The following is a 27359-nucleotide window of genomic DNA, read 5'->3' as shown; positions in this document are numbered from 1 at the left end:
CCTTGCTCATATGCGGCTTCTTGAGCGGCCACATAAATGCCAATGGCCTGGCAGGGAGTACATGAGAAGCACATCTACTTGCTTTTACATACAACTAATTAAAGAGACTGAAGGTGACTTCTTGATCAACTATCACATGCATTCCATGAGTTGCAGTCCATTTGTAGGCATCAACAAAGCAAAAGTTTCCCATGCTGAAATAGATATCTATTTGTCCGACGAGATTACATTGCTCATGCACCTAGATGCCTAAACTTGAATTCATGCGCAAGTGGCATGGATCCTAAATAACATGTTGTATTGTTATAACAGCCTCATTGTAATCATTATTGACCATTATAATGCTTATAATGTGGAGAAAAGAGTGGTTTAAATCATGGTATGTTGTACTGTATCGAACCGGATGGTACCGAGCATACCGTATCGTACCAGTTTAGTACCGGTACCGGTACGAATGGCGTACCAATTTTCGATATGCCAAAAAATTTTGTATCAATACTATGCTAATGTGACACTGATACAAAGTCCGGTAAGCCAAGCAAGCCCAATAAAATAGGTTACCGATATAATGAATTTTGGTTTGAATGAAGAAAACTAACAGAAGAATCCAAGGCATTGAGGCACCTAAATTGCCAATTAGCCCAACTTAAATAATAAGTCTCCACCAAGCTCTCGACAAGCCCCAACGACCATCATCTTTCCCTGGTCCTCCATCCATTGCTTCATCCGGTTCTTGGATACACTTCCTATATGCCTGATAAAGACCTCTCTCTAGAAGTGTTTTTGTAGATGAGAGAGAGAGAGAGAGAGAGAGAGAGAGAGAGAGAGAGAGAGAGAGAGTAGGGGAAGGGAGAGTAAGCAGTATTCTTGAATTTTTGGGCAAGGTAGGAGCTAGGGGACTTGAGCTTGCATGGCATGAGGGAGAAGGCAGAGTGGGCTTGGGATATATGAAAAGGGTTAAAACAGAGGAATGGAAGGAGGTTAGCGATGGAGTGTACAAACCTAACCTTTTTAAGCGTCCCATGATATCTTGGATTTTTAACTGATTGAACTGGTCCGCTTCTCCAATATCAGTTTTGCGCTCTTTTAAAACAATAGCTGAGATTTATTAATCACAAGAAATATTATAAGTAATGAAAGGCGCAGAAGCAAAACCCTTAAAATAATCATTGAAATAACATCTGTCATGAAGACGATAATAGAAAAATAATGGAATTATTTTTTTCCTTTATTTTTTATTAGATAAAATAATATATCTGTTGGACTACAGTCATTTCTCTAGATAATCTTGGAAAATTTTGAAATTTGACAATATTATTTATTTAAAAAGTATAAATAATAGGAAATAATGAGAAACAACAGAAAATGATGGCTACAATATTTTTTCATATTATTTATCTCATTGACATAACAAGCAGTGGCTGATATAGTTATAATGGCTGTTATAAAGATGCTGTTGCTTAAAACCATGCCTTAAACTTAAGTGTATGAGTTCTATTTTTCTTTAAAATGCTTGCACAAGGTCCATTGTTGGGCCGCATAAATGGAAGCGCGCCTCACACCGGCCCATAACTCGGGCTTTGTAGCTAATTTCAGACAAATTTACAAACTGAACACGAGGAAAAGAAATAATAATAACTTCATCCCATCAACGATACGGGCATTTTTCTTAGCAAGAATTATTACAGTAGGATATGAGCTAAATATATATTGAACGGCATTCTCTTCGAATGAAAGTTTCTATAATCTCTATTTCCTCTAAAAAATACTCGCTCTTTGCACAACTTAAATCCTGTCCACAGTCTAGCCTTCAGCCTCTCTAGGCCCACCAAACACACCCATTCTGTGAAGAAGAACCAGCCACGGGGCAAAGATAGATGGTGTGCAAAGTATGATCCTTCTCTAGTGACACCTTATCTCAGATTCTCAGCTGACCAAGGAGAGAAGCCGGGTAAAGATAGCAGCAGGAAAAGGACTGATACAAGAAAGTACATCTTGCGTCAGCTTCCATGCATGGTGCTCTTCTCTTCCTCTGTGGTCTCCAAATTGCTTTCCAGTTTGAACCTTTTGGCCAGAACCATGCCCACAACGTACGTGAACCTTGCCGTTGGGCGTTAACTGCTGACTCCCCAGAAGGACGGACTCAGTGGATTCAGAGTCACGCATCTCAGCACTTGCAACTTTTACAGGTCTAAGATGACATGGCCACCATTCCAAGTCTACACCCTACACTCACCTACGTGAGCAATTAGAATTCTTATGCAGGAAAAGCTTCTGTTCTCGATGCAAGGCCTTTAGTTAATTAAACAAATAATAAATGAAAAAGTGAGCATTGCGTAGCATTTCTAAGCTCCAAGAAAAGCACAAAAGCATGGAGATTTTGTCTGATTTCATAGTTCTATGAATCCATCGACCGAAAAGAAAAGGATTTCCAGCTCTGCGCCACCGGCTGACAAGGAGGGAGAGATAAACTAGCTTTAGAAAAAGTAAAAGATCAGAAGAGACGGAAAAGGGAGGTGAATGCCCCTTATATTTAATTCCTCTTCGGCGTAAGCCTACTTTCTATCGCCAAAGGATCCCTTCAGAAGTATGTTGTCCAGATTTGAGGATAACTAGAGCTACACATATGCCAAAAGAAACTTAATTTTAATCGTTCTCAGGAAAGAAACTTAATTTTAAACACACGCAGCTTTCGTCCTGATGTTCCACGCGACCAAGTTAAATATAATGAACTAACAACAACTGCTATCCTTTTTCTCTCTCTCTCTCTCTCTCTCTCTCTCTTTTTTCTTTGGTAGAAAAAGGCATTCATATAGCTCTTAGATGGGTACAGCCTGCCAAGTCAGAAATAATAAAATGATAAAAGAAAGAGAAAATCTCAATGGCAATAGTGCAAAGAAACTTTTCGGAGTGCCGAACAACATAAAAGGTAATCCAGTCTGCAACTCTATTTACCTCTCGATATACGTGTACTGTCAGTAAGAAGGCCAACCTTCCGATTAGTCTGCGAGTCTCACGAATCAATGGATGACCATCCCCATATTGATCGCCTCCCTGTATCTAATCGATCACCGTGGAGAAAAATTCCTCTCGAGATATATTATGTCTGCATCAAGTACCCTCCTCGCATAGAAAATATCCTCCCATGCTGTCCGAAACTCTGCCTCAATGATAGTCAAGCCAAGGGAGCGCCAACCTCCAGCCCCAACCGAACTGCCATATATGGTAGTCTCTTTTTTTTTTTTCGTGTCCGTGATTCAGCTACTGCAATAAGCACCGTGGCTATTTGCTTATTTCTGTCTTCAGATTGGTTCAGAAATAAAATAGCTGGCATTATTAGCCATATAAAACAACAAACAACAGATGAAACTAATGTCACTACACGCCATGAAAATGGCTGTTGTTCCTGTTATATAACCATTGCAAATTTATTCAAGAGCTTGTTATGCATATAAAATAACACAATGAAAAGCCTCCAAAGTTATTATAGATAATGTTATTCTTACATTGTGTTGGAAAATGTTGGACCTGTAAATTGTAATGTATTTCTGATCTATGAAGGCACAGGACCTGAGCACTAAAGTAACCAAATTAGTCCAACTTTCACACTCGCAATGGCCAGAAATTACGAGAACACCTTGCAGGATTTGAGCCTATAACCTCCAAAAAGGAGAGGAAGGCCTTCTCCGTGGGTGAATCCATGATGGTTCGTGTAAGAAAAATAATAGATGAAAGAAGGAAGAACTTATCAGTTGAGGCGTGATTTCACTGTCCTTAAGAATAGATCGCGCCCCTCGGAGATTGAATCTCGGTGTAGCAGGTAATGGCAGCCTATCCTCCAGGATACAACAACTGGATCACTCCAAGCGTACACTCGCAGATGAAGTGACGGTCGAACAGCCCAGAACCGCGCTCTTGGAATGACAACAGAGAAGAAAACAGGGAGACTCTTCTCGGGAACAAGAAACAGAGAGGCTTTCGGAAACAGAGAGAGGATAGGTTAGATTAGATTACTCTATCGGATCTGATAGGGTTTAAAAAGAAATGAAGAGGCGTATTTAAAAGACACGTCGTTTTATGAAAGAGGTGTTTTTAAAGACGCGACGTTTTATCAAGAGATAACCAAAGAGCTGTTTTAAAGACGCGACGTTTTATTCAAAACAATTCAAAAAATAAAACGGCAAAAAGAAACCTGGCTCAAGCCCACACCCGCGGGGGGGGGGGGGGGGGTCCCCCTGCGCGTGATAATCGCAACGCGCCCGGATCGGATTCGCCAATTTTGGCTTGGACCTCCATTGGGCTCATGCGCGCGTGGGCTACTTTCTTTCTTTGCTTCACCAAGTTAAAATGTTGAATACTATATAAAGATCTTTTGAGTTTTGTTCCTTTCCAATGTGGGACTAAAGAAAGTACACTAGACAAAAAGACAAAAGAGAGAGAAGGGCAGACTCGGAATTTTGAAATATTCCAACAATCCCCCACATATTTTAAAATTCAATAATAAGTTAACGAGCGCGAGAGTTCAATGCATCAAATTGGTGTCTTTGAGACTATGAACCATTTTTTAGGACTAGTAAGTATGACTTACAGAACTTTTGGTGAAATATGAAATTTCTATGAACCAAAAGTCCTTTATGTAAAACAGTGACTCATAGCCCACATTGACCTCTCAAGTTCTGGGCTTGTTCTAAACGGGTTGGTGCAAATAGGCCATGCACCTTACCTGGATATTCATGAGTGCTTTAGAGAACTGCCTAATTCTCATAGGAAGCGGCCCCACTCCCACACCCATATAGGTGGATCCATCAAGTGTGTACTGCAGGTATACACACCATCCTAAAGGACTATGGTATCCATTAAGAGCTTTACCTCATCCTTATCTACTGCAGTTTGCACTATCTACACCATAGGGATGGATTTTCCAAAATTAAATACGATAGTGTACTCACAGTCAACTAGCGACTTGTTATTACCCATATGAACATGCTTCATGGGATCTCCAATCACACATGTTGGGTTTCTGTCGTTATTGACTTTGATATAGGCATTAGTCCCATCCCCCTCGATGTTTCACTCACTAGTTTTCTACCTAGTGGTTTTGTCAAAGGATCGGCCAAATTCAACTCTGACTTTACAAACTCAAGAGATATAATCTCATCATCAAGCAGCTGCCTTACAATATTATGTCTCAACCTTATGTGTCTATTCTTCCCATTATAAACTTTATTCTTAGCTCGATATATAGCAGCTTGGTTATCACAAAGAATAGACACAGAAGGTGTTGGTTTATTCCATAATGGAATATCTCCCACAAGATTTCTAAGCCATTCAGCTTCAGAACCTGCCTTTTCTAAGGCAATAAACTCGGACTCCATTGTAGACCGAGCGATGCATGTTTGCTTAGATGATTTCCAAGATACTGCACCCCCACCAAGAGTAAAGATATATCCACTCGTGGATTTCATCTCATCTGAATCAGAGATCCAATTTGCATCACTATACCCTTCTAGTACAGCTGGAAATCCACGATATAACAAACCATAATTAATGGTTCCTTTCAAGTACCTTAGTACTCTATGAACAGCACTCCAATGGTCCTTACTAGGATTATGAATATACCTACTTAATCTTCCTACTGCATAAGCAATATCAGGACGAGTGCAGTTAACTAAAAACATTAAACTACCAATGATGCGAGCATATTCTATTTGTAAAATACCATTATCTTTATTTTTCCTTAAATGTATACTAGCATCATATGGAGTAGATACGGGTTTACTATCATAATGCTCAAATTTTCTTAAAATTTTCTCAATATAGTGTTCTTGTGATAGCATAAGTCCATTAGAACTTCTTGTTATTTTAATCCCAAGAATTACATCAGCTTCACCCATATCTTTCATATCAAAATTTGAAGCTAAAAATTTCTTAGTATCTATAACTATATTCAAATCAGTTCCCATTATAAGCATATCATCAACATACAAACATATGATCACAACAACATTATTAACAACCTTACTATAAACACACTTATCAGCCTCATTAATTAGAAAGCCATTAGATACCAATACTTTATCAAATTTTTCATGCCATTGTTTAGGTGCTTGTTTTAATCCATATAAGGATTTTACTAATTTACAAACTTTGTGCTCATTACCAGGAACAACACAACCTTCAGGTTGTTCCATGTAAATTTCTTCATCTAATTCTCCATTCAAGAATGCAGTTTTTACATCCATTTGGTGAATTACTAAATTATGAATGGATGCTAATGCAATGAGTACTCTAATAGATGAAATTCTAGAAACTGGTGCAAAGGTGTCAAAATAATCAATATCTTTTCTTTGTGAGTATCCTTTTGCTACTAATCTTGCTTTAAACTTATCAATTGAATTATCTGGTTTTAACTTTCTTTTAAAAATCCACTTACAACCAATTGATTTAGCACCTGGAGGCAAATCAACTAAGGTCCATGTATGATTAGACATAATAGACTCTATTTCATTATTAATAGCCTCCTTCCAAAAAGGTGCATCAGCTGAAGTTATTGCTTCTTTATAAGTTTGAGGTTCATTATCAACAAGAAAGGTGTAAAAATCATTTCCAAAATTTTTCTCTTTTCTAGTTCTTTTACTTCTTCTTAAATCAATTTCATAATTTTCATGTGCCTCCTTTTCTTGTTTATTATGAGACTGAGAGTCAATTTTTTCTTTACCTAGTTTCATAGGAAAGATATGTTCAAAGAAATCAGCATTTTTAGATTCTACTATAGTGTTGGGTTCCATAATATTAGATTCACATTTTAATACCAAGAATCTATAAGCAGCACTATTTAATGCATAACCAATAAATAAGCAATCAAAGGTTTTAGGTCCCAACTTTCTTTTCTTTGGTTCAGGTAATAGAACTTTGGCCAAACACCCCCACACTTTAAGATATGTAAGGTTAGGTACATGACCTTCCCAAAACTCATAGGGTGTCTTACCAGATTTTTTATAAGGTATTCTATTTTGAATGTGACAAGCAGAAAGAATAGCTTCCCCCCACAAATAAAGAGGTACTCCTGAGCTTATTAACATAGCATTCATCATTTCTTTTAGAGTTCTATTTTTACGTTCAGCAACTCCATTAGATTCAGGAGAATATGGTGGGGTAATCTCATGGATTATACCTTTATCTTCACAAAATTTATTGAAGAGATTATACTCATATTCTCCTCCTCTATCAGTCCTTATTCTTTTAATTTTCTTATTAAATTTATTTTCTACTTCAGTAACATATTGCTGAAATTTTTCAAAAGTTTCATCTTTAGTCCTAAGTAGATATACCTTAGTGTATCTAGAATAATCATCAATAAAAGTTATGTAAAATCTTTTTCCTCCTCTAGTTGGAGTGTTTTTCAAATCTCCTAAATCAGAATGTATTAATCCAAGTAATTCAGTTTCTCTTTCTATTGACTTATGACTCTTTTTAGTAGATTTAGATTCTACACATACTTCACATTTATCATTCACATTTCCAAAGGTAATATTATTTAACAAGCCTAGGTCTTTCATTTTCTTAATATAAGAAAAATTAACATGTCCTAATCTACCATGCCATACATCAACAGAATCAATCAAATAAGCAAAAGATGATGCATTTTCATTCATAGTTTCGGTTACATTCAAGACAAATAAACCCTGGTTACAATAACCCTTCCCAATGAAAACATTGTTCTTAGTCATTACAATTTTATCAGACTCAAAATACACTTTAACTCCAGCCTTTCCTAATAAAGAAACAGATACTAAGTTCCAACGGATATTAGGAACATGCAGCACATCATTCAGGGAAAGGACTTTTCCTGATGTTAGCTTGAGGAGTACTTTTCCTTTGCCAACCACTGGCGAGGGTCTCGAATCACCCATGAACACTTGTTCCTCGCCTTCATTCAATGCAGTGTAGGAAGTAAACGCACTTCTATTTCCACAAATATGTCTGGTAGCCCCAGAGTCTACCACCCAGTCCTTTGCTCCCATAACCATGTTGGTTTCAAACACAACTGCTGCAATAATATCTGTCTCCACCAAGTTAGCATTTGGTTTAGCAGATATATCATTCCTTTTTCTAAACCTGCATTGATTAGCATAATGTCCAGGTTTTCCACAAACAAAACAAGTTCCTTTTCTTTTAAAACCTGGACCTTGGAACTTAGGTTTCTTATCATTTTTGAGATAAGGCTTCTTGGACTTTGAACGAGACCCACCTGGTTTGCTGACTATAACATTGGCTTTTGAAGTCATTTCCTTGGCCAATTGTTCTCGGTCTCTGACTCGATTTTGTTCTTCTATTCTAATATGAACAATAACATCTTCAAGACTCATACGTTTTATTCAAAACAATTCAAAAAATAAAACGGCAAAAAGAAACTTGGCTCAAGCCCACACCCGCGGGGGGTCCCCCTGCGCGTGATAATCGCAACGCGCCCGGTTAAACGTTTCCGGATCGGATTCGCCAATTTTGGCTTGGACCTCCATTGGGCTCATGCGCGCGTGGGCTACTTTCTTTCTTTGCTTCACCAAGTTAAAATGTTGAATACTATATAAAGATCTTTTGAGTTTTGTTCCTTTCCAATGTGGGACTAAAGAAAGTACACTAGACAAAAAGACAAAAGAGAGAGAAGGGCAGACTCGGAATTTTGAAATATTCCAACAGTTCGTCCATGTTTACCTGACAAATGAGCAAAGCTTTCTGTACTCATTTAGACAGGAGAAATGATATAGAAATGTAAAGAGTCTGATACAAACATATTACTAAACTAATTTACAGCCCTCCTACTGAGAGGATACTTTGCTTCTAAAAATTTATGTCTATACTCTATACAGCCAATAATATTTTGATTACCAACACCTTTTCCCCTTATCTGTTTCTTTTTCTCTATAATTTGGTAGAAAGTCCTGTCAACCGGGTTACGGTTGGACAGGGGTTGTACCTTAGCACAAAAGAAGGATTCAACTTCCTTCGTGCCAATCCACCATTGAATCATGCTCCAGCCGCTTTGAGATATTTGCAGGTGACAGTTTGGACTGCTTTTAGGTCTATGTGGTGAATAGCATGGTAAATTCGTGCAAAGGATAGTAAATTTTTCTTTTGTGCGAAAGATACAGCCCCTTTTTGAGTATCAATGGGCCAGGACTATGACACAGTTATCCAATCTCGTTATCTCCTGCACTGTTCTTGCTCACACTTTGATTATTTGCCCGTTCATTGTGCTGACTTGCATGGATAGGGGTTCCAGATAACCCAAAATGTGACTCAAATATTTAGCTCTTGACGAGGACAAGAGGATGGCAGTTGTTTGAAACCAAAACTCAATAATGCCGGTGTATGTGTGGTTGTCTAAGACTTTAGAGTCATAAACTGTTTTCAGAATATTTGTAAATGTAACAACGTAGAACCTCGTCCAAAAAAATTAGTCGGAAGTTGTTATTTAGATTTTTTGGTTCTTGTATAAACATCCAAAATTTACTTAGTATATAGCCGATGTGAGACTAAATATAAGCCCACACGGATCCTCACACTGAGATGACATTAGTGCTCACTAATCACCATTTATAGCAGAAACATCAAATTTGAGAGTCAGAAGACAGTGGAATTGCACGATCCTCTGACTTGGATGATATACTCAGAAGTTCAAGCCCTCTTGTTCGATGAAAATGGGACGGTCCTCCGGAAGGCATATCGCACGCAGCTGCAATCTATCAGTCATACCAAATTTCTAGCAGAGAAGACCATTTGCAAGCACACGCAGCCAGAACCATTCTTGAGTTTAAGCAAGGATGCATCTTGACGCATCACCAAAATCTGGTATCCAAGATGGTCCATTCTGCTATTTTTGCTCTCATCTAACTGTTTTTCGGGACATCTTTAAATTTATATAAACAAAATGATCTTGATCACATAGTGCATAATAAAACAGAGGTCAACTCCAAGTTTCAGGCTGGATAAACAGTCATTTCATCGTCGAGACTCTTATTTGTGGGTCTGCTCAAAATCTTCAACTCATGTCTCATAATGCACCATTGAGAGAAGGTGCATGTTAGCTACGTTAGCCACATTGCTGACTAGCTTGTGGAAGGAACTCGTTACTGCATTATAATACCATCTTATACTGCAACATCCGTTCTGATAGCAGATAAAGAATAGATTTTTTTTTTTGTTTTAAGAAACAGAATAGGTATCGTTATTGACATTTATCTCGACTGAAAATTGTGAAAAGATAAGAGATGAAAAGTGATCAATTAGAGGGAGAACTGGGGGAAAATGCCAATATGCCATGCCGTCCAGCAACTTGCTTTCCCACCCTTTTCCGTTCTTTTAATATATTTTGCCCTTTTAACCGCATATTTCCCTCTTATCTTAAAATAGCCCCATTGTTTCATGTAGCAAGCAAGGAATGGGAGGAGAGGGAGGAGAAGGAGGCGATTCTCCTCTGTCTCTCTCTGAGTTTCTTTGCATCTCCTTTCCTACTGTTCGTAGTCTTTATCTCCATCCCCATCAGCAATTAAAAATTAGAAATAAACCCCTAACATCACTGTTAACTAATTATTTTGAATTCGTTCTCCCTAATTATTATAAATAACTCCACCCCGCTTTCCCCCAAAATCACTCTTGCCTCCATATCCAACCACCTCCACGGCCCACCCCGCCACCAACACCGCCAAAATGATCCACCACCTCCTCCTCGCTGCCTGCATTCTCCTCCTCTCTCCCCCATTCCCCCTGTCTCCGCCTCCCTTCCTCGCCGCCGGCGCCGGCGCCGGCGCGTTCCTCCACCCCAACTCCACACACCATCCCTACGCCCACCCCGACCCCGAATCCGTCGTCCGCGAAGTCCAAAGGTAATCCCCCTCTCGAAACCAGCTCTAATCTCTCATTCTCCTCACAATGCGGCTCTCCTGTTCTCCATTTAAGGCAAGTGGAGACCTCTCGGCGGCGAGCTTTGCTCGAGGCCAAGAACAAGGACCTGGCGTCGGGCTCGTGCCTGACCGGCAACCCGATCGACGACTGCTGGCGGTGCTTCGGCGACTGGCAGTCGGACCGGCAGCGGCTGGCGGACTGCGGCCTGGGCTTCGGCCGCGGCACCCTGGGCGGCAAGGCCGGCCCTATCTACGTGGTCACCGACCCCTCGGACGACGACCCGGTGAACCCGGCCCCGGGCACCCTCCGCTACGGCGCCATCCAGGAGGGCCCCCTCTGGATCGTCTTCACCGCCGACATGACCATCCACCTCAAGGAAGAGCTCCTCGTCAACAGCTTCAAGACCATCGACGGCCGCGGCTTCAACGTCCAGATCGCCGACGGCGCCTGCATCACCCTCCAGTACGTCTCCGACGTCATTCTCCACAACCTCCACATCCACCACTGCGTCCCCACCGGCGAGGCCAACGTCCGCTCCTCCCCGACCCACTACGGCTGGCGCGGCCGATCCGACGGCGACGGCGTCTCCATCTACAGCGCGCGCAACATCTGGGTAGACCACTGCTCCCTGTCCTACTGCGCCGACGGCCTGATCGACGCCATCATGGGCTCCACGGCCATCACCATCTCCAACAACTACTTCTCTCACCACAACGAGGTGATGCTCCTCGGCCATAGAGACGACTACTTGCCGGATTCCGGGATGCAGGTGACCATCGCCTTCAACCACTTCGGTGAGGCGCTGGTGCAGCGGATGCCCCGCTGCCGCCTCGGGCACTTCCACGTCGTCAACAACGACTTCTCCCAGTGGGAGATGTACGCCATCGGTGGCAGCGCCAACCCCACCATTAACAGTCAGGGCAATCGCTACACCGCCCCTTCCGACCCCAACGCCAAGGAGGTCGTACGTGGTGACCCGACTCGATGCTCCTGGGGTAAACATAACGTGTGCCTGCGGATTAATCCACTAACCTAACATATTATTATTATTTATTATTATTACAGGTGACCAAGAGGGTGGACACGGACGAGAAGGACTGGGTCGGGTGGAACTGGAGGACGGAGGGAGACATCATGGTGAACGGAGCCTTCTTCGTGCCCTCCGGGGAGGGGCTCGAGGTCACCTACGCCAAGGCCGAGAGCCTCGACCCCAAGCCGGCCGCCCTCATCGACCAACTCACCATGAACGCGGGCGTCCTCGGCGGCCCCAGGTATCCCTATCTATCCATTTATCCGTCCCGTATCCATGGCTTTCGTATATGGGTTTCAGTCCTTCCGGGTCACGGGGAATATCGTGTTTTATCTCACCGGCTTCCGTTACCGAGGAATACGGGGCGGACAGCGTGGGAGGAGACGCAAAGCTTAATATGGGTCCCGTTTTGGGTTTCTTTTTTCCGGTTTTCATACGTGAATATATACTTCTCTCCCGACTGGAGTGCAAACAGCGTCAACGTAGGTACTGTTTTACTACTGTAGGCAAGGAATCCAAGCGGTTGAGTGGTGGATCGGCAGTCGAGACTGTAGCAGCAGGCAGCCTTTTCTACGAGTTAATGGTACACGCGTGCTCGTGGTGTCGCGGAGGAGGCTGTCTGCTGTTTTCGATGTTGTCTGAGCTTGGGGATTCATGGAGTGCACGGAGGGCATTTTCGATTGGAGAAGGTGATGGGGACTAAAAAGTAACTTGTCCTGTGCTTTTTTCAGCCTTTCTTGGATTCCCGTCCCCTTAAAATATTCCTGAGCTCGTTTGATTAGATTCACTCCTGCTTCAGTTGTTGGTCCACCCCCTCCTCGGTTTCACCCTGCAGGCTGCAATTGATGAGGTCCGAGGCCCAGACCATCCTAGTCGGCCAGTAATTTGATGCATTAAAATCTCGGTTTCGGACGGTCAGATGCAGAGATACCTCCGTTCTTTGTTTAAGCTCCATGTTACGCTTTATCCAAATTCATTTCCCGGTCTCTGTCTTAGCGTGTACTGGTTTCTACCACCTTTCTAATTTAAGATCTTAGTTCTTCCTCGCAAACAGACTTTCTGGAAATACGGAGTTCAAATTGCCACATGCTGGAGGCGGTGGCAAAAAGATGCAAAGATGAGTGTATAGTGAAAAGTTGGAAATAAGAAGAGAATAAGAAGAGAATCAGATCCCAATATATATATATATATATATATATATATATATATATATATGTATGTAAGTTGGAAATATGGAGGGAGATGAGATCGAAAATAAGAAGAGAATCAGTTCTTGCAGGATTTGAGGCTAGTAGAAATGATTCTTGTATTCCCTCACAAGGAAAAGGTAGCTGCTGCTTATTTGTTATGCAAGTGCTGTTAGCCTACGCCATTAGATGTGCAGAATACAAGAAATTAATATATGAACAGAACAATTTTTGAAAATTCCACAGAGCCTTTATTGTAATTTACTACTTATTAATGAAATAAGAACATAAAATAGAAAATATGATTTATAGGAAAATATAAAAAATTAAATATAGTCCTACTCTCTTTAGTTTTTAAGGATCGTTTAGTTCGTAAGAAGAGGAAAGATAAAAGTGTGGTGAACGAGAAAATGAAAAAGTGCTTTATCCTTGGTTGGAGTCCAGTATTTTCATAAAAACAAAATTTCTATATTTCATTAGAAAAAAACTCATATAAAATATAAAAAGTTTAATTCTCTTATATTAAAAATTAGAATATTTTTTAAAAAAAATATTTTTAAGCTATATTGAAAATATAACAGATATTTTAAATTTTTTTTAAAAAATAGATGTTTAATTAAATAATTCTTTGTGGTCAACCAAACTTAAAAAACAATTCGACATCACCGAGGTAGCCCATCAATGCATGCGAGCAGGGCCTCTTCGAGCGAGAATTTCGGGGGCCCCTGATTGCACCTTTATCGCAGACCTGACAAAGGAACCACGAAGCTCGTGTCTCGGGTCTCGGGTCTCGGGCCCTGCTTTGCACGACCTGTGGGGTCCGTGGTGGGGTCAAGGGAATGCATTTTACCGTGGTGGGGATGCAGCCATGGCATTTATAAGATCAAAGGATATATAGCATCGAATTTTCTATGCCAGCTTTGAATTAAAGCTCAGTAGTTGGCCTTCTGATAATAGAGATTGATACAATAGAGCACTAAAAAGAGCCGGGTGGTATCATAAGCTCATAGTTCTTAAATTCAGCATTACAGTATTTTGCTATGATTTGGCTTGTATAGGATTCATTGTCGCTTTAAATGGGATGGGAATTTTAGCTTTATTTTTTGCAGACCTATCAAAATTTGCCGTACAACTTCTATTGTAGAAGATTCATCTCCAAAGAATAATGTGGAAAACATGTATGCTTTATTCTAACAGTCTCAAAATATCAAGGGAAATGCTTCATGGTTCATGCATGGTTTTTATAAACTTTTCCTTCTAGCCTAACGTGGCAGCTTGTGTTTGGAACGAAATAATTTTGAATCTTGAGAACACTTTCAGTGGTGAGGAAGGTGAGCCTAAAAGCTGTAAGTATTGGATACTCGAATAAAAATTATTAAAGCTAGGTTCTTATCGCATGATACTGCAGTGTACTCTCTTGTATCATTTGCATGTATCATGCTATAGGCTAAATTTTCTGTGATCTTTCGTTTCTTCTGGCTCTCCACATGTATTACCAAACAAATCTTTATATATGGCTCCCACAATCATCATCATCTCTTCTTCTTTTTTTTTGGGGTGATTGGATGTTGTAATGCCCCTTTAGAATATGCCATCACCTCTAAGTACAGCACAAAAGATACTCTACTGGAATAAATTCTATTTCTCCTGCATGCAAAGAGGATAGGTATTACGGGATTTCAGGTGCTGATGTTGGCGTCTCTGTGCTATGACAGGGATAACGAGGTGGGGACGGGCTATTCTGGGGTCAACAATGGAGGCTTGACGGCAGACGGCGGAGGTGGTGGGGCCGGTGGTGGAGCAGGATATGGATACCTTGGGATGGTGTTTGGCAGCGGCGCACCATCATCTCCTTCACACTGCCACTCCATTTTACTTTTGTCTTCCTCTTTAATTGTTGCTCTCTTCTCTATACTGTGCTTGCATCCTTCATAGTTGTAGACCTCGAAAGATAAATTATTTATGAAAGAAGTTTAGATGAAGAAATATAGATCATCTTACAAGTTCATGATATTGAAATTTATTTACTGTCATTTAATAGGAACTCTAGGAGAGCTCGCTTGTGTATACTAATTACTATTATGATCATACTAGAGAATATAGAGTTGAGGCTTGTGGAGCTAAATTAAGTTAGACCAAGTTCTCTGACACTATGTAAAGCCCTGTATTTAGGCTTAGTCTAAGCTATCTAATTTAACCCTAAGGTTTGCATAATAATCAAGGCTGATGCCTGTTAGATTCCTTAATCCCTACTTATCCCTAGTTACCTTGGAACTCACGTGATTGTTGGACCCAAGCACAATAAGAAGCTACATAAGTTTGTGTTGTCTTAATGATCATGAGTTCATATTATTTAATTGCAGGCAGATGCTACTTGCATTAAAGAAAGATGCTAATCTTCATTTTACAACGTTGGAACATCAAAGTAATATTGAATCCCTTTCAAATTTCAAATCATACACACTAATATCCAAGGAATCTAGGTTTTTATAATATTTATCAAGAATATTTGGATAATAATGAGGCATGCCTATGGCCTATATATATATGCGCTCTCTTTTGTGCTCATCTCTCATTAGAATCATTTGTTAGTATAAGGATGTGCTTCTCAGTTCTTTTATTTCACATCAGGGGGCCACCAACCAATTGGCCGGGAGAGCAGTGATGTAAAGATGTGCCGGGAGCTTTACCTATAGATCTATTTGTTTCAGTAGCTGGAGAGTTAAATTAGGCGGAGGAGAGCTCAACTAGACATTATCCCATAGATTATTTACAAAATCTAATCTATGTTTACTGCGAGCAGGGCTCAGGGACCAATGGTATTCCAGCAACCATCCTCATCATACTGACTTTTGACTAAGTGGAATTAAAGTGAACTTTCAAAAAAGTAGCCAAAGGGACAAATCTAGGCTCCACTCATATCTTGCCGGAGCTTAAATTCGAGCTGAGTGGGATTTAACAACCCCACCAAAGCACCAAACTGAAGATTAAGCTGACTAGATCCAATCTTACTTTACCGGGACAGCTCAGCTACGGTTCGGTTGTATGTTTCGCTCGAAAGAATGGTGAATCTTCTTTCACGGCATCGAACATTGGATTATACTCCATACAGATCTCAAAGCATTTTGAACTCCATTCATCCACCTGCACAGATCTGAAAGTGGCATTTGCATGATCCAATGGTAGATTCGTGTGAAGAAAGATAAATTTTTCTTTCACATATAAGGTACGACCCCTATCCCTTAGGTACATAGTCTTTGTGATGTTAGGGTTGCATCTTTCGTGCGAAAGAATGGTTGAACTTTTTTTATGACATTGACAATTAGATAGTCTTCTACATAGATTTTAAAGCGCTACAAACTTCTTCATTCATCCATCTGTATAAATCTCAAAGTGACCATTGCACGATATAATGGTGCATTGATGAATCATTCTTTTGCATGAAAAAATACAACCCCTATCCGTCTTTGGGAGCCCATATGTCAGACAAATTGTTATAGTCTTATACGTTTAGTTCATGCGCATACTAGACCGCCAATCGATTTGAGTATGAATCTAATACAAACTGTTGACCTAATCAAGCCCAATTAAACACCTCAAAAATAAGTTGAAGATTCGCCCGCTCTAACATCCTTTGCTTACACATACTTAGTTGATAGAACCTATATATAGAGCAAATGAAGTACTCGGACTGTCTGAGATTTTTACTTACAAATCCAAAATTTTTACACAGGGAGTTTCTAGTAAGATTCAAAATTATGAAGGATAACACCACTTAGGACTCGAGCACCTCAATCCTTCCTTGCAAGCGAGTTGATGCAACCACTGAGGTAATGCTCATGTCACAAGATCACAAAATTTAAGTTTGCAAAAATCTTTCAATTCTGTATTTAGAATGAATTTCATATTTAGATGATCGCAATAATTTTTTTTTGGTATGAAAAGGAACAACTTATTATGATTTAACATTTAGTTTTAACAATAATAGAAACGTTTCCAAGATAATCATATAATCTACTTGAACTCTTCAATTTTGATACACAAAAACCTTGACTAAAAGTTTTTCTGAATTCACATTTTATCATAAATTCTATGTTTATTTTTTCTTGAATTAATAATATTTACATTTGCTTCACAAAATTTGAGTTGCATCTCCACCTACCTTTCTACACATGCATTGCACACAAACTCTCGAACTCCTTTGCATGGAAATCTTAAAATAGGTAACAGAATCTTAAAAAGATTGCAGTCGAACATTTCAAAATTTTGGTCTCTTTATTCGTGCCGTTCCGCATGCAATAATCCTTAGTTTTTGCCCCCAAATAACACATAACAATATCTACAGCAGATGCCCATGGGGATTATATATCCAGTGAAGATCAATGAACAACAAGGAGCTTTGAGAGATGCGACATTTTTAAAGCAATGGATTGAAAACTGCACGTAATAATACCCTCTATGAAACCAAAACCATCTCCATCTTGAAAATGACGGACGAGCAATCCTTTCTCTCGAATAATTGCACCAGTGTTCGGGTATTATATAGCAAATACACAAGGTTCCGGGTACTGCGTCTCTTTCTATCACGAAGCCCTTTATTCCTTTCCACATGCACTATAGTCATGAGAAAGAGACATAATTAGATAGCTATAGAGGATGAAAGAAGGGCAAGAGAAAGAAGGTGATGGGAGCTAGGGACTGGAGTTGGCTACATAAGGAGACGAGAAACATGCAATGTGCTTCAACCACCGAGGGCACGACCGGTTGCGACTGCTCATGTAAAGGGATCATTCACCCACCGAGGGCCCTTATATTAAAAATTAGGATAATTTTTTGATAAAATAATGCTAGAATAGAATATTTTTTATTAAAAATATAATAAATATTTTATACATTTTTTCAAAATATAAATATATATTATTTTTTATCAACTAAATATAAAAAAACAATACGACATCAACGAGGTAGCCCACCGGTCATGCATGTGAGTAGGGCCTCATCGAGCGAAAATTTCGGGGGGTCCTGATTCCATCCACATTCCATATATCTTTAGACACAGATGCTTGATTAATTGGACATGTTGCATTATACGTAGAGTTGTTCATGAGCTGAGTCTCGAGTCTACTCAATTTATTTTTAATCGAATTTCAGGCTGGATCTATTTTAAAATGTAATTTTTTCTATGTCCATGCGTGAAGTCCAACCCATAATCAGTCGTGCGTGGGCTCTGAACTTGTTTCCTTTTGAAGTCCAAGATCCACTTGATGAAACGGAAAATGATTACATGACACCACATATGGCTGTTTTTTTTTTTTTTTTTTTTTGGGTACAAGTGGCCAACTACGAAATTAGAAGTTACAAAGCAGTAACATGAGCTATATGCCACTCAGCTACAACAACACTTAATAGATACAGCACAGAACAGAGAACCAGTACTATAGGTATAAGGGTGCTTCAATTTAGACCCAGTAGCAGGTAGAATTCGGAACCTGGCAACAGCACTGCACCCGTTTTGAAAGAAATTCCAGGAAGAGCGCTGCAGTAGTTTGAAGAAACTGGGAGCTGAAACACATCATAACCTTCTACCATATTGCTGCGATCCCCAGCTGTGATGAGGATGGAAGAGCCCATCAGCTTGTCATGCCCTGTAGGAGTAGATAAACAGCAACAACATGATCTATAGATGTCAAGAAGACAAAACCCCTATGGTGTCCTCGTCAGACAAAGAGTTCAATTTCATTTAAATCTAATCACAATTCACAAGCCCACGATTGGCTCGTGGTCAGTTTAAATGGATCTGTGCTGCAGTGTTCCTATTCGATATAGATTATGAACCGAATCTGCTCTGCTACTATTTATCATAACCTAGGATCTTACCCCAAATGACTAGCTGGAAGGTATTATGTGGGTTTCTTGATTCTATATAAATATCCAAAATCTGCTCAGTGAATAATCGATGTAGGATTAAACACATGTCCGCATGGGTCCTCACAAAGAGTGCTTGAAAAATGCTAGAAGTACCCCAGCTCTTCGACTAAGCAACCAAGGTTGACGGGTGATACATATTATCAGCAAAATAGGACATAGCTTGCCTCACCATCTGAGTGGGATTAGACACAACTTACTGAAAGACTCGCTGGTATCGACCCTACCAGATTAATGAAGCCATCATCCTCCTCTCTACCCGAGCATCAGCTAAAAATTCTGCTAGCGCCAGCAAAGAGGAAGGAACAAAATGAAGTTTGTGAGCCGTTAATGTCCAACATTGCCTAGCAAAGTTGCAAGAAACTATAACATGGTCGCAAGCAATGGCATCAGCCTGTAAAATACCTCATCAGTGCAAGACAAGGTTACAGGGAATCTTCTTCCATTGAAGCTTCCACCAAAAATATTTAACCCTCATGGGGACCTCTAGCTTCCATATCTATTGAAAGCTAATTTGCATGACCTACAGAATTAGGCTTATCTTTCGCAGCTGTTGTTTAATTGCTCCCATCCATATAAACATGATTTTTAGTGAGAGTCATGCTTCTCTAATCAATCTACTTGGATGATGATTTATTAAAGAATAACAAGCTAGTTATCAGTAATATGACCACCTCTTGTAAATTTTCCTAAAGAAAGATTTTTCTTTTTCCTATCCCACCTTCGCCCCGCAATAGAGGTGTAAATGGAGCAACATCTGTCTAATATTAATTTGTTATGCAATGGGAGGACATCGAAATGCTAAATTGTAACCCTACCTAATCTATTAAAATGTGGGCATGGTTAAGTCGCATCTAGTTTGGGTAAGAACCGCTGCACTTTATTGATTGAAAAGTATATGAGGTGTGCCATTGTTACAACATATTACCACCACTGTTAAACCAACATGAAAGTAGAACAGCCGTATAATATAAGGAAAGTTTCCAAAGATTGGGTTTGTATCTTTAGTGCGAAAGAAGGATCCACCTTCCTTCATACGAATCCACCATTCGTTTACCCACTGCACCCATCTAAAAGCGCTTCGAACTCGATCATTCATCCATTTGTAGCTTTCAAAGTGACCGGTGGGCGATCCAATGATGGACCGCACAAAGTTAAATGACTCCTTTAATGTGAAAGATACAACCCCGGATGATGATCATTTTTTAACCATTATCCCTGTCATGCAATAACATAGGGCTTGTCATATAAAAATAATATTAATTTAAACTCAGATCTCTATACTAGTTCAAAATATTTTTTAAATTCTGCGAGTAATGGCTCTATATATAGTGCATTACATCTTATTAGTGCCTAAGAGTGGCATCACGACGACTACTATTTTATTTTAACCTGATCCAATTAATGACTGAACTAAGCAACATCTGAGATTATTAGAAGCATAACAGAATATAATGATTTTCTGTGGAGCAAAGTTCCAATCCAAGGGGCTATCTGCATTATTGAAATCATGATAATGATACAACAATCAAAACATAACTAAAAGGAATTGTTATGATCTAGAAGTGAGATGACCCAAACAATTGACTTCAGGGATGAACGATCATTTGTATTATTGTGTACCTAGGTTAATTTCATGCCAAGCCCCACCTTACTCTGAACAATCGTTTGGAGTTCTGGTGGCTATAACAACGAAGACGTTTCTTCTATTTCTTTTCTTTTTTGCATTTCATTGCGTTATTGGTTGGTTAAAATAGCTTATACATTAATCAGATGGACTAGATCAACATAAATGAAGCTTTTGTGAAGATTATGAGGGACAATGATGGAAGAGCAAACTAAGAGGTAATCTCTCACTATTGGTTCGCTACAGGAAGAGCACACTTGATGTAAAATCAAAACACAAGCAACCCCGCAACCGCTTTGTGAATATTCTAAAACCTAATTGCACATCTCACGCCAGAGCATCCACCGCTGAACACAAATACCGTCCAAAGCTTGTAGTCTAATTGACATGCTCTTATAAATGCATCTGCTTCCCAAGAGTGTTAGGCTAAGTCAGGTTAGATGATTCTGACCTTCTTTGGCAATTTGCTATGCAAGCTTAAAACATGAAAAAAGCTAAACAATCCAAAGCAACCTTACTTGTAGGAAAAATGTGAGAACATGGGATGGATGGTTATACATATATATAGCATGGGTATCCCACCATCATCATCCTACCAACTTGATTCAAACCTAACCAATCCTAGTGGAATTTCTACTATACCTATGAAGGGATCTAAACCAAAATGAATCCAACAGCAAGAGGAAGGAACACACAAAAAATTCTGAAAAACAAAACGGCTTGAGGAGAGTGATTCAATAACTTCTCATCCTTGAAAACTTACAACACAAATATATGACGGCTCATTCACACAGTTTAAAAAAAAAAAAACCTTACTGATAAGAAAGAAACTGAACCAAAAACATAAACTGATTCCTAACCGCTATAACCCATTGCACGAAACCAACTTCGGTTTTCTCTTTGACACGATTTAAACATCCGAAAAATCTAGAACACCTGAAACATGAGTTTGAATCATTCTTCCAACACACCCCCTTGATTCAAACTCTGTAAACCCAACATTGATCTGAGCTTACTAAACTGCTTAACAGGCAAAGCTTTGGTAAATATATCAGCCAACTGTTCATCTGTTTTACAATACACTAAACTGATTTCTTCCCTTGCTAACAGTTCTTGGATGAAATGATGTTTGATCTCAATGTGCTTTGATCTTCCATGAAACACAGGATTGTTAGCTAAGGCTATGGCTGATCTACTGTCACAATACATCACTGGAGCTACTGTTTGTGTTTCTCCCTGTTGCTGGAAATTGGACCCGGGGGTGATCGTCGGCTGAGAGGGGAGGAGCTCCGCTACTGGAACGGTAGGTGGCGGTGCGTCAGCTGGTGGCGTCCTCCTGGAGAGTCCTGCAAGAAGCCGGTGGCCGGGATCTCCGGCGCCGGCCCTCCGATGCTTAAGTCAGAGGGGGATCGTATATGAGTGGAGTAAAAGAGGAGAATATTTTTTCTTGTCCCCCTTCTCTTTTTCTCCAGGTTTTCTTTTATAGAAGGATATTATATTACCTGGGAGGTGACAGGAAAAATTGTCTTCTTCGTGATAATTGGGCACGATCATGCTCATTAATGGTGTTGTGGAGGATGAGACCGGATCAAACCGGAGTCAGCGAATTGTCATGGTTGATCGGACCTGGTGGAGTGGTTCAACCGCCGGCCGTGGTGGGCCTGGGGTTCGTAGATAGTAAGTGCATTAATTGCTGAGTGAACCGATGATCAGGGAGAGCCATACGTTTTGATGGTCCAGTGATTCGGAGATCATCTCGAGCCGTGTTCATTAATGGTTGAGTGCACTGGAGGCCTGTAGAGACCATACGCATTAATGATCGGGTGTGCCGGATGCCTGCAAAGGTCACGTGCCTTAATGGCTTGACGACGGTAGCAGAGTACGATGGAGCTGGATATCTAGTTGTCAGATTCTCTCTAAGGAATCAGGCTGGGGTCGAATATTTGGACAAGGCATTTTAGGGCTCGGCACCTGGCCGGGTGCCGAGCCGAGCCGAGCCAGTTGCTCAGTGGGGCGCCTCTAATTCGAGCGTCGCGAGGTCGGCGCGTTCTAGTCGGCGTTTCCTGGTCGGGCGCTTTTTGGTCGGGCACTTTTCTGGTCGGCGCTCCCTGGTCGAGCGCCTCCGTTCCGGGACGACTTGGATTTTTCCCCAACACTACCCTCCGACTTCCGAGCTCGAGCTGGCTACCAGCTCGAGCGCGGGAAGTAGTTTTAGCTGGGCTATCATGGGTTAGGGAAATTTCGAATTATCGCGCGCTTCGAGGCGCTTTTAATGGGCGGCGTCTCTTCTTTTCCGAAACGTTTCATTATTAGGGTACCTTTTTATTTCTCGAAGCGTCCTCGCATCGTGGGCTCATGATGGGGCCGCACGATCCGACGAGGCGCTTCTGTGTTTGAAGCGTCAGCCTGGATTAAATGCGGCGCTCTGACTCTCGGGCCGACACGCGTCATGATCTGAACGGGGAGCGGCGTTCTTTCTTGCTGATCTGGGCCGTTGGAGGGATCCATATAAACCCCCACCTGGCCTCCAGCTACCTTCTTATTGTCTTCTTCTACCTTCAGTTTCTTCTCAGTCCAAAGTTACCGATCCCCGGCGAACTTCACAGGTCTCTTTTTTTATCCGCCCGGAACCCTTTCTTCTCTTTTTTTTTTCCTAATGGGTCCCGGTCCGAGTGACATCGAGTCCACCATGAGTGAGTTAGAGGTTGAGATGGTCGAGGAGTGGTTCTTTCCTCGATGAGGGTTCCGTTTGGAGCCCGCCAGACTGGGGGATCGAGTAACGAATCCCCCAGTAGGCCGGATCGGAGTGTACCTGGAGGCACTCTGGGCCGGCCTACGGTTTCCCTTCCATGGGTTCGTGAACGAGTTGCTTGCAGAGTACCAGTTGGTCCCGGCGCAACTTGCTCCGAACGCATGGAGGACGATCGTCGGGTTCCTGTCGCTGTGTTTGGCGTACGGGATTCCGACCTCCGTGAATGTTTTCCGGCGACTTTTTATGTTGAAGTCGAACCCAGGAGACGGAGAGTGGCTCTATGTCGCCCTTCGGGCGGGTCGGCCACTCTTCCAGGGCGCTCCGTCGTCCATTCACGACTGGAAGAAGAAAATTTTCTTTTTGGGCTCCGAGCGGACGTGGGGGTTTGACCCCAGATGGAGGCCGAGCCGACTCAGGACTGTCAACAAAGTTCCTAAGCTTTCTACGCGCGAGCAGGGGATCCTTGACGCCGTTCGCAGCCTCGGGGACGGTATTCTGCTGAGTGGCCTCATAAGCGAGGACGCTCTAGTGAATGTAGGCCTGAGCTCGGCGCGTCCTCAGGGTAAGGGTAATAATAGAAAGTCCTCTTTTTTCTGTTAACATTTTGCGTTCTAATTCCGCTCGTCCTTGCAGATATCGCGAAAATGGTGACCAAGAGCGAAGTCCTGTATGCCCGTTTCCAAAAAAGGGCGGCCGAGCTTGCGGGAGAACCACCCGAGCCAAAAAAGAAAGCGAAGGTCTCGGCTGCCGTGGTCGCCAAGAAGGGCGCTCCTAGTACCGAGCACTCCGTGGCTGGTCGGGGGGAGGGCCCAGGTTCTAGGGGAGCGAGCTCTGGTGGAGCTACGGTGGCGCTCCCGTGCCCGGCGCCAATTTCACAAGTTCCTGGCCGGCAGGAAGCCCCGAGCACCGACCAAGGAGGGATAAGTTCTATGGCGGATTTGGCGCTTGTGTGCCCCGCTCCAATCTTGCGGCAATCAGATCGGCCGCCTGTCCGACCTCAGTTCCCCAGTCCCGAGCCGGGGAACAGCCAGGGAGCCACGGGGCCGCCTCCACTGAGGCCAGCAGAGCCTAGTCTACCGGGCTCGTCGGGTCGTCAGGGTCACCAGGAGAGGGTGCCCTATGCTCCTGGTTGGGCGGTCTTCGAGGGCGATTCGGCTCTCGATAATCCCCAGATGGCGCGTGAGGTTCTTCGGGTCGCACTGCTCCCGGCCGACCAGGCCAAGATTCGGTCCATGAACTACGGCGCTTTCATGGACTCGGCCCTTTGCTCTGCCATCCGGGTAAGTTAACCTCTGTATTTGTGCAAGTTTATTTTGAGTTAGATTCGTTTCTCACATCCCTCTTTTACAGCATCTGCACGAGACTGAGACAATGATGCACAGAATTCAAGACTATCGGGAGCGAGCCCGAAGGCATCAGCGAGGGCACGACGAGGCCGAGGCGAGGCATCTGGTGTCCGAGGTCGAGCGACAGGAGCTCCAGACGAGAATGGGGGCGCCGAGGATGAGATTCGGGCTCTGACCGCCGAGCTCGAAGAGGAGAAGGGCGCACATGTCCTAGCCAGATCCGAAGTGCGCGCCGCAGAGGTGCGTCTGGCCGAGGCCGAATCGACGCTCGCTATCCGCGAGCAGGAGGTGAGAGAGGCTCACCTCAAGGCCCAGGAGCTCAAGGCCCGTTTGCTCGACGCGCAGTCCTTGCTCGTCACTCACGAGCGGGAAATGAAGAATCTAGAACGGAAGGCCGGGTATCACGAAGCTCGGGAGAAGGAGGCTCGGGAGCAGGCCCAAAACGCCGTTAAGTTCTTCCGTGAATCGGAAGAGTTTCGCGACCTGCTCGAGGAGGAGGGCGTAAATGGACTCATCCAGAGCTTCAAGGACTTCCGTAACCAGTTACGGTGGCTCCTCCCCGACTTCGACCTTAATCTGCTTCAACCGGGAGCGGGGGTCGAAGAATCAGAAGCAGGTACTCCGGCGGTCGACGAGGCCGCCGAGGAGGGCCCAGCTGGGGCGCCCGAGGCTGCTCCCGAGGTCACTGAGGATGGTCACGTGGAGACTTCGGCCGCGGAGGAACCAGCCATCCCCGAAGTTGCCGAAGACAATGTGGTCGAGCCTTAGGATTTCTTCATATCCTTTTATCATTTTTGTAAATAGGGACGGCCTTCATATTGTTACAAGGCCGAGCCTAAACTTTGTACTTGGCCTTCGGGCCCCCTTAAATGAATATCGTTTTCTAACTTGTATGATTGGTTTAAGTTTCGATTTTCAGTAACCCTAGATTTCTTCAATCGAATCCGCTTTAGGTTCCAAGGACTTGGGCTCTGCAGCCCCAACTTCGTTCGCTACGTAGACCCATGTTTAGGTTCGGCATACCTGCCGAGTCCGAGCTCAGGTCCTAGGTTTCCGTTGCTCGGACTTCCGACCAGCGACGTTGCGGTGTTTAGGTTCGAGCTCGAGCTTGGCTCAGAATTCGGCCGAGCCCTGGGACCAAAGGTCACTAACCCAACTCGAATTTTATTCGGACTCCGCGAGCTCGGACCTTGAGTTGCCGAGGCGGATTGTCGGACCTCTTCGACTTAAAATAGGTCCAATATCCCAAAGCTCGGGATGGGAATTCGTCGGGGTGCCGGTGTAAACCAGACTAGAGTTCGCCGTCGAGCAGTGCATGCGGGACGGGCAAGGCCAGGCAACGATTGGCCCGGCCAAGTACCTCGACGCTGGTCGGGGTTTCATTCAGGCGCTTAATCAGGAACGAAGTAAATGAAATAATGTAAACATCGATTAAAAAGGATACCTTGTACCATTGGGGTCGAGCGTCTTACGCCGAGGTCGTCAGCTTTGCTCCTCGGCGAACTTTTGAGGACGCTCTTTTGCTCGGAGTCCGTTCTCTGGGGACGCCGGCATAATAGAAGAAACCAGTTGCCATCAGGGATGTTCATTGCCACTCACGTACGTTTTGCTGATCATGAACATTTATTTCGGGGAAGACCACGAGGGTGCTCCATCATTCCAAAGTATCGGGGCATCCCGACTGTAGTCGAAGTATTTGATGGAGATCGAGCCGAGCTCGATGGCCGGTGGAGATCGAGCCGAGCTCGATGGCCGGTGGAGATCGAGCCGAGCTCGATGGTCGATGGAGATCGAGCCGAGCTCGATAAAGGACCGCATCTCGAACTGTTGGATGACCACGAATATTTTCGGGAAGACCACGAGGGTGCTCCATCGTCCCGAAGTATCAGGGCATCCCGACCGTAGTCGAGGTATTTGATGGAGATCGAGCCGAGCTCGATGGCCGGTGGATATCGAGCCGAGCTCGATGGCCGGTGGAGATCGAGCCGAGCTCGATGGCCGGTGGAGATCGAGCCGAGCTCGATAGAGGACCGCATCTCGAACTGTTGGATGACCACGAACATTTTCGGGGAGACCACGAGGGTGCTCCATCATCCCGAAGTATCGGGGCATCCCGACCGTAGTCGAGGTATTTGATGGAGATCGAGCCGAGCTCGATGGCCGGTGGAGATCGAGCCGAGCTCGACATCTGCACTCCGAAGTTTCGTTAAGGCGCCCGGCTTCGCTCAATGCTGATTGACGAGCTGGGCCAAGTTTGGGAGTTATGAGACAATCATTAGGAGAATTTTGGCACATTTGAACAATTGCACATAAGCTGTTGTAGAAAAGTGAGATTTATGATAAAAATGGGAAACCCCTCGGGGTTCTACTGGTAGTACACCCGAAGATTTTCGGAACTCCAACTTCGTGGAATGGGGGTCCCATCGAGAGACTCCAGCTTGTACGCCCCGGACCGTTGGACACGTGTGACTCGGTAAGGTCCTTCCCAGTTCGGAGCCAGCTTCCCTTGCTCGGTCGGCCGGGAGGCCTCAGCTCTTCTAAGGATGAGGTCCCCTGCTTTGAAGGATTTGACTTTGACTCTAGCGTT

General features: G+C 42.9%; 2 protein-coding genes across 2 annotated transcripts; both read left to right on the top strand.

The window, feature by feature from the left end:
• The first annotated feature begins 10438 nt into the window (after positions 1 to 10438).
• On the top strand, positions 10439 to 15233 carry LOC120105711 (probable pectate lyase 18). Its single transcript, XM_039118421.1, has 4 exons — positions 10439 to 10886; positions 10960 to 11866; positions 11971 to 12176; positions 14838 to 15233. Exons 1-4 carry the CDS (start codon positions 10711 to 10713, stop codon positions 15055 to 15057), a joined length of 1509 nt encoding a protein of 502 aa, XP_038974349.1. The 5' UTR covers positions 10439 to 10710; the 3' UTR covers positions 15058 to 15233.
• An 8837-nt stretch (positions 15234 to 24070) lies between these two features.
• LOC120105708 (translation initiation factor IF-2-like) lies at positions 24071 to 25540 on the top strand. The gene is made up of 2 exons (XM_039118414.1): positions 24071 to 24706; positions 24809 to 25540. Exons 1-2 carry the CDS (start codon positions 24071 to 24073, stop codon positions 25538 to 25540), a joined length of 1368 nt encoding a protein of 455 aa, XP_038974342.1.
• Positions 25541 to 27359: the final 1819 nt, after the last annotated feature.

Source organism: Phoenix dactylifera, unplaced genomic scaffold, assembly GCF_009389715.1.
Source record: "Phoenix dactylifera cultivar Barhee BC4 unplaced genomic scaffold, palm_55x_up_171113_PBpolish2nd_filt_p 000346F, whole genome shotgun sequence".
In the NCBI taxonomy this organism is placed as follows: Eukaryota; Viridiplantae; Streptophyta; class Magnoliopsida; order Arecales; family Arecaceae; genus Phoenix; species Phoenix dactylifera.
The sequence above is the reverse complement of the archived record's forward strand: the minus strand, read 5'-3'. Positions and strand labels throughout refer to the sequence as shown.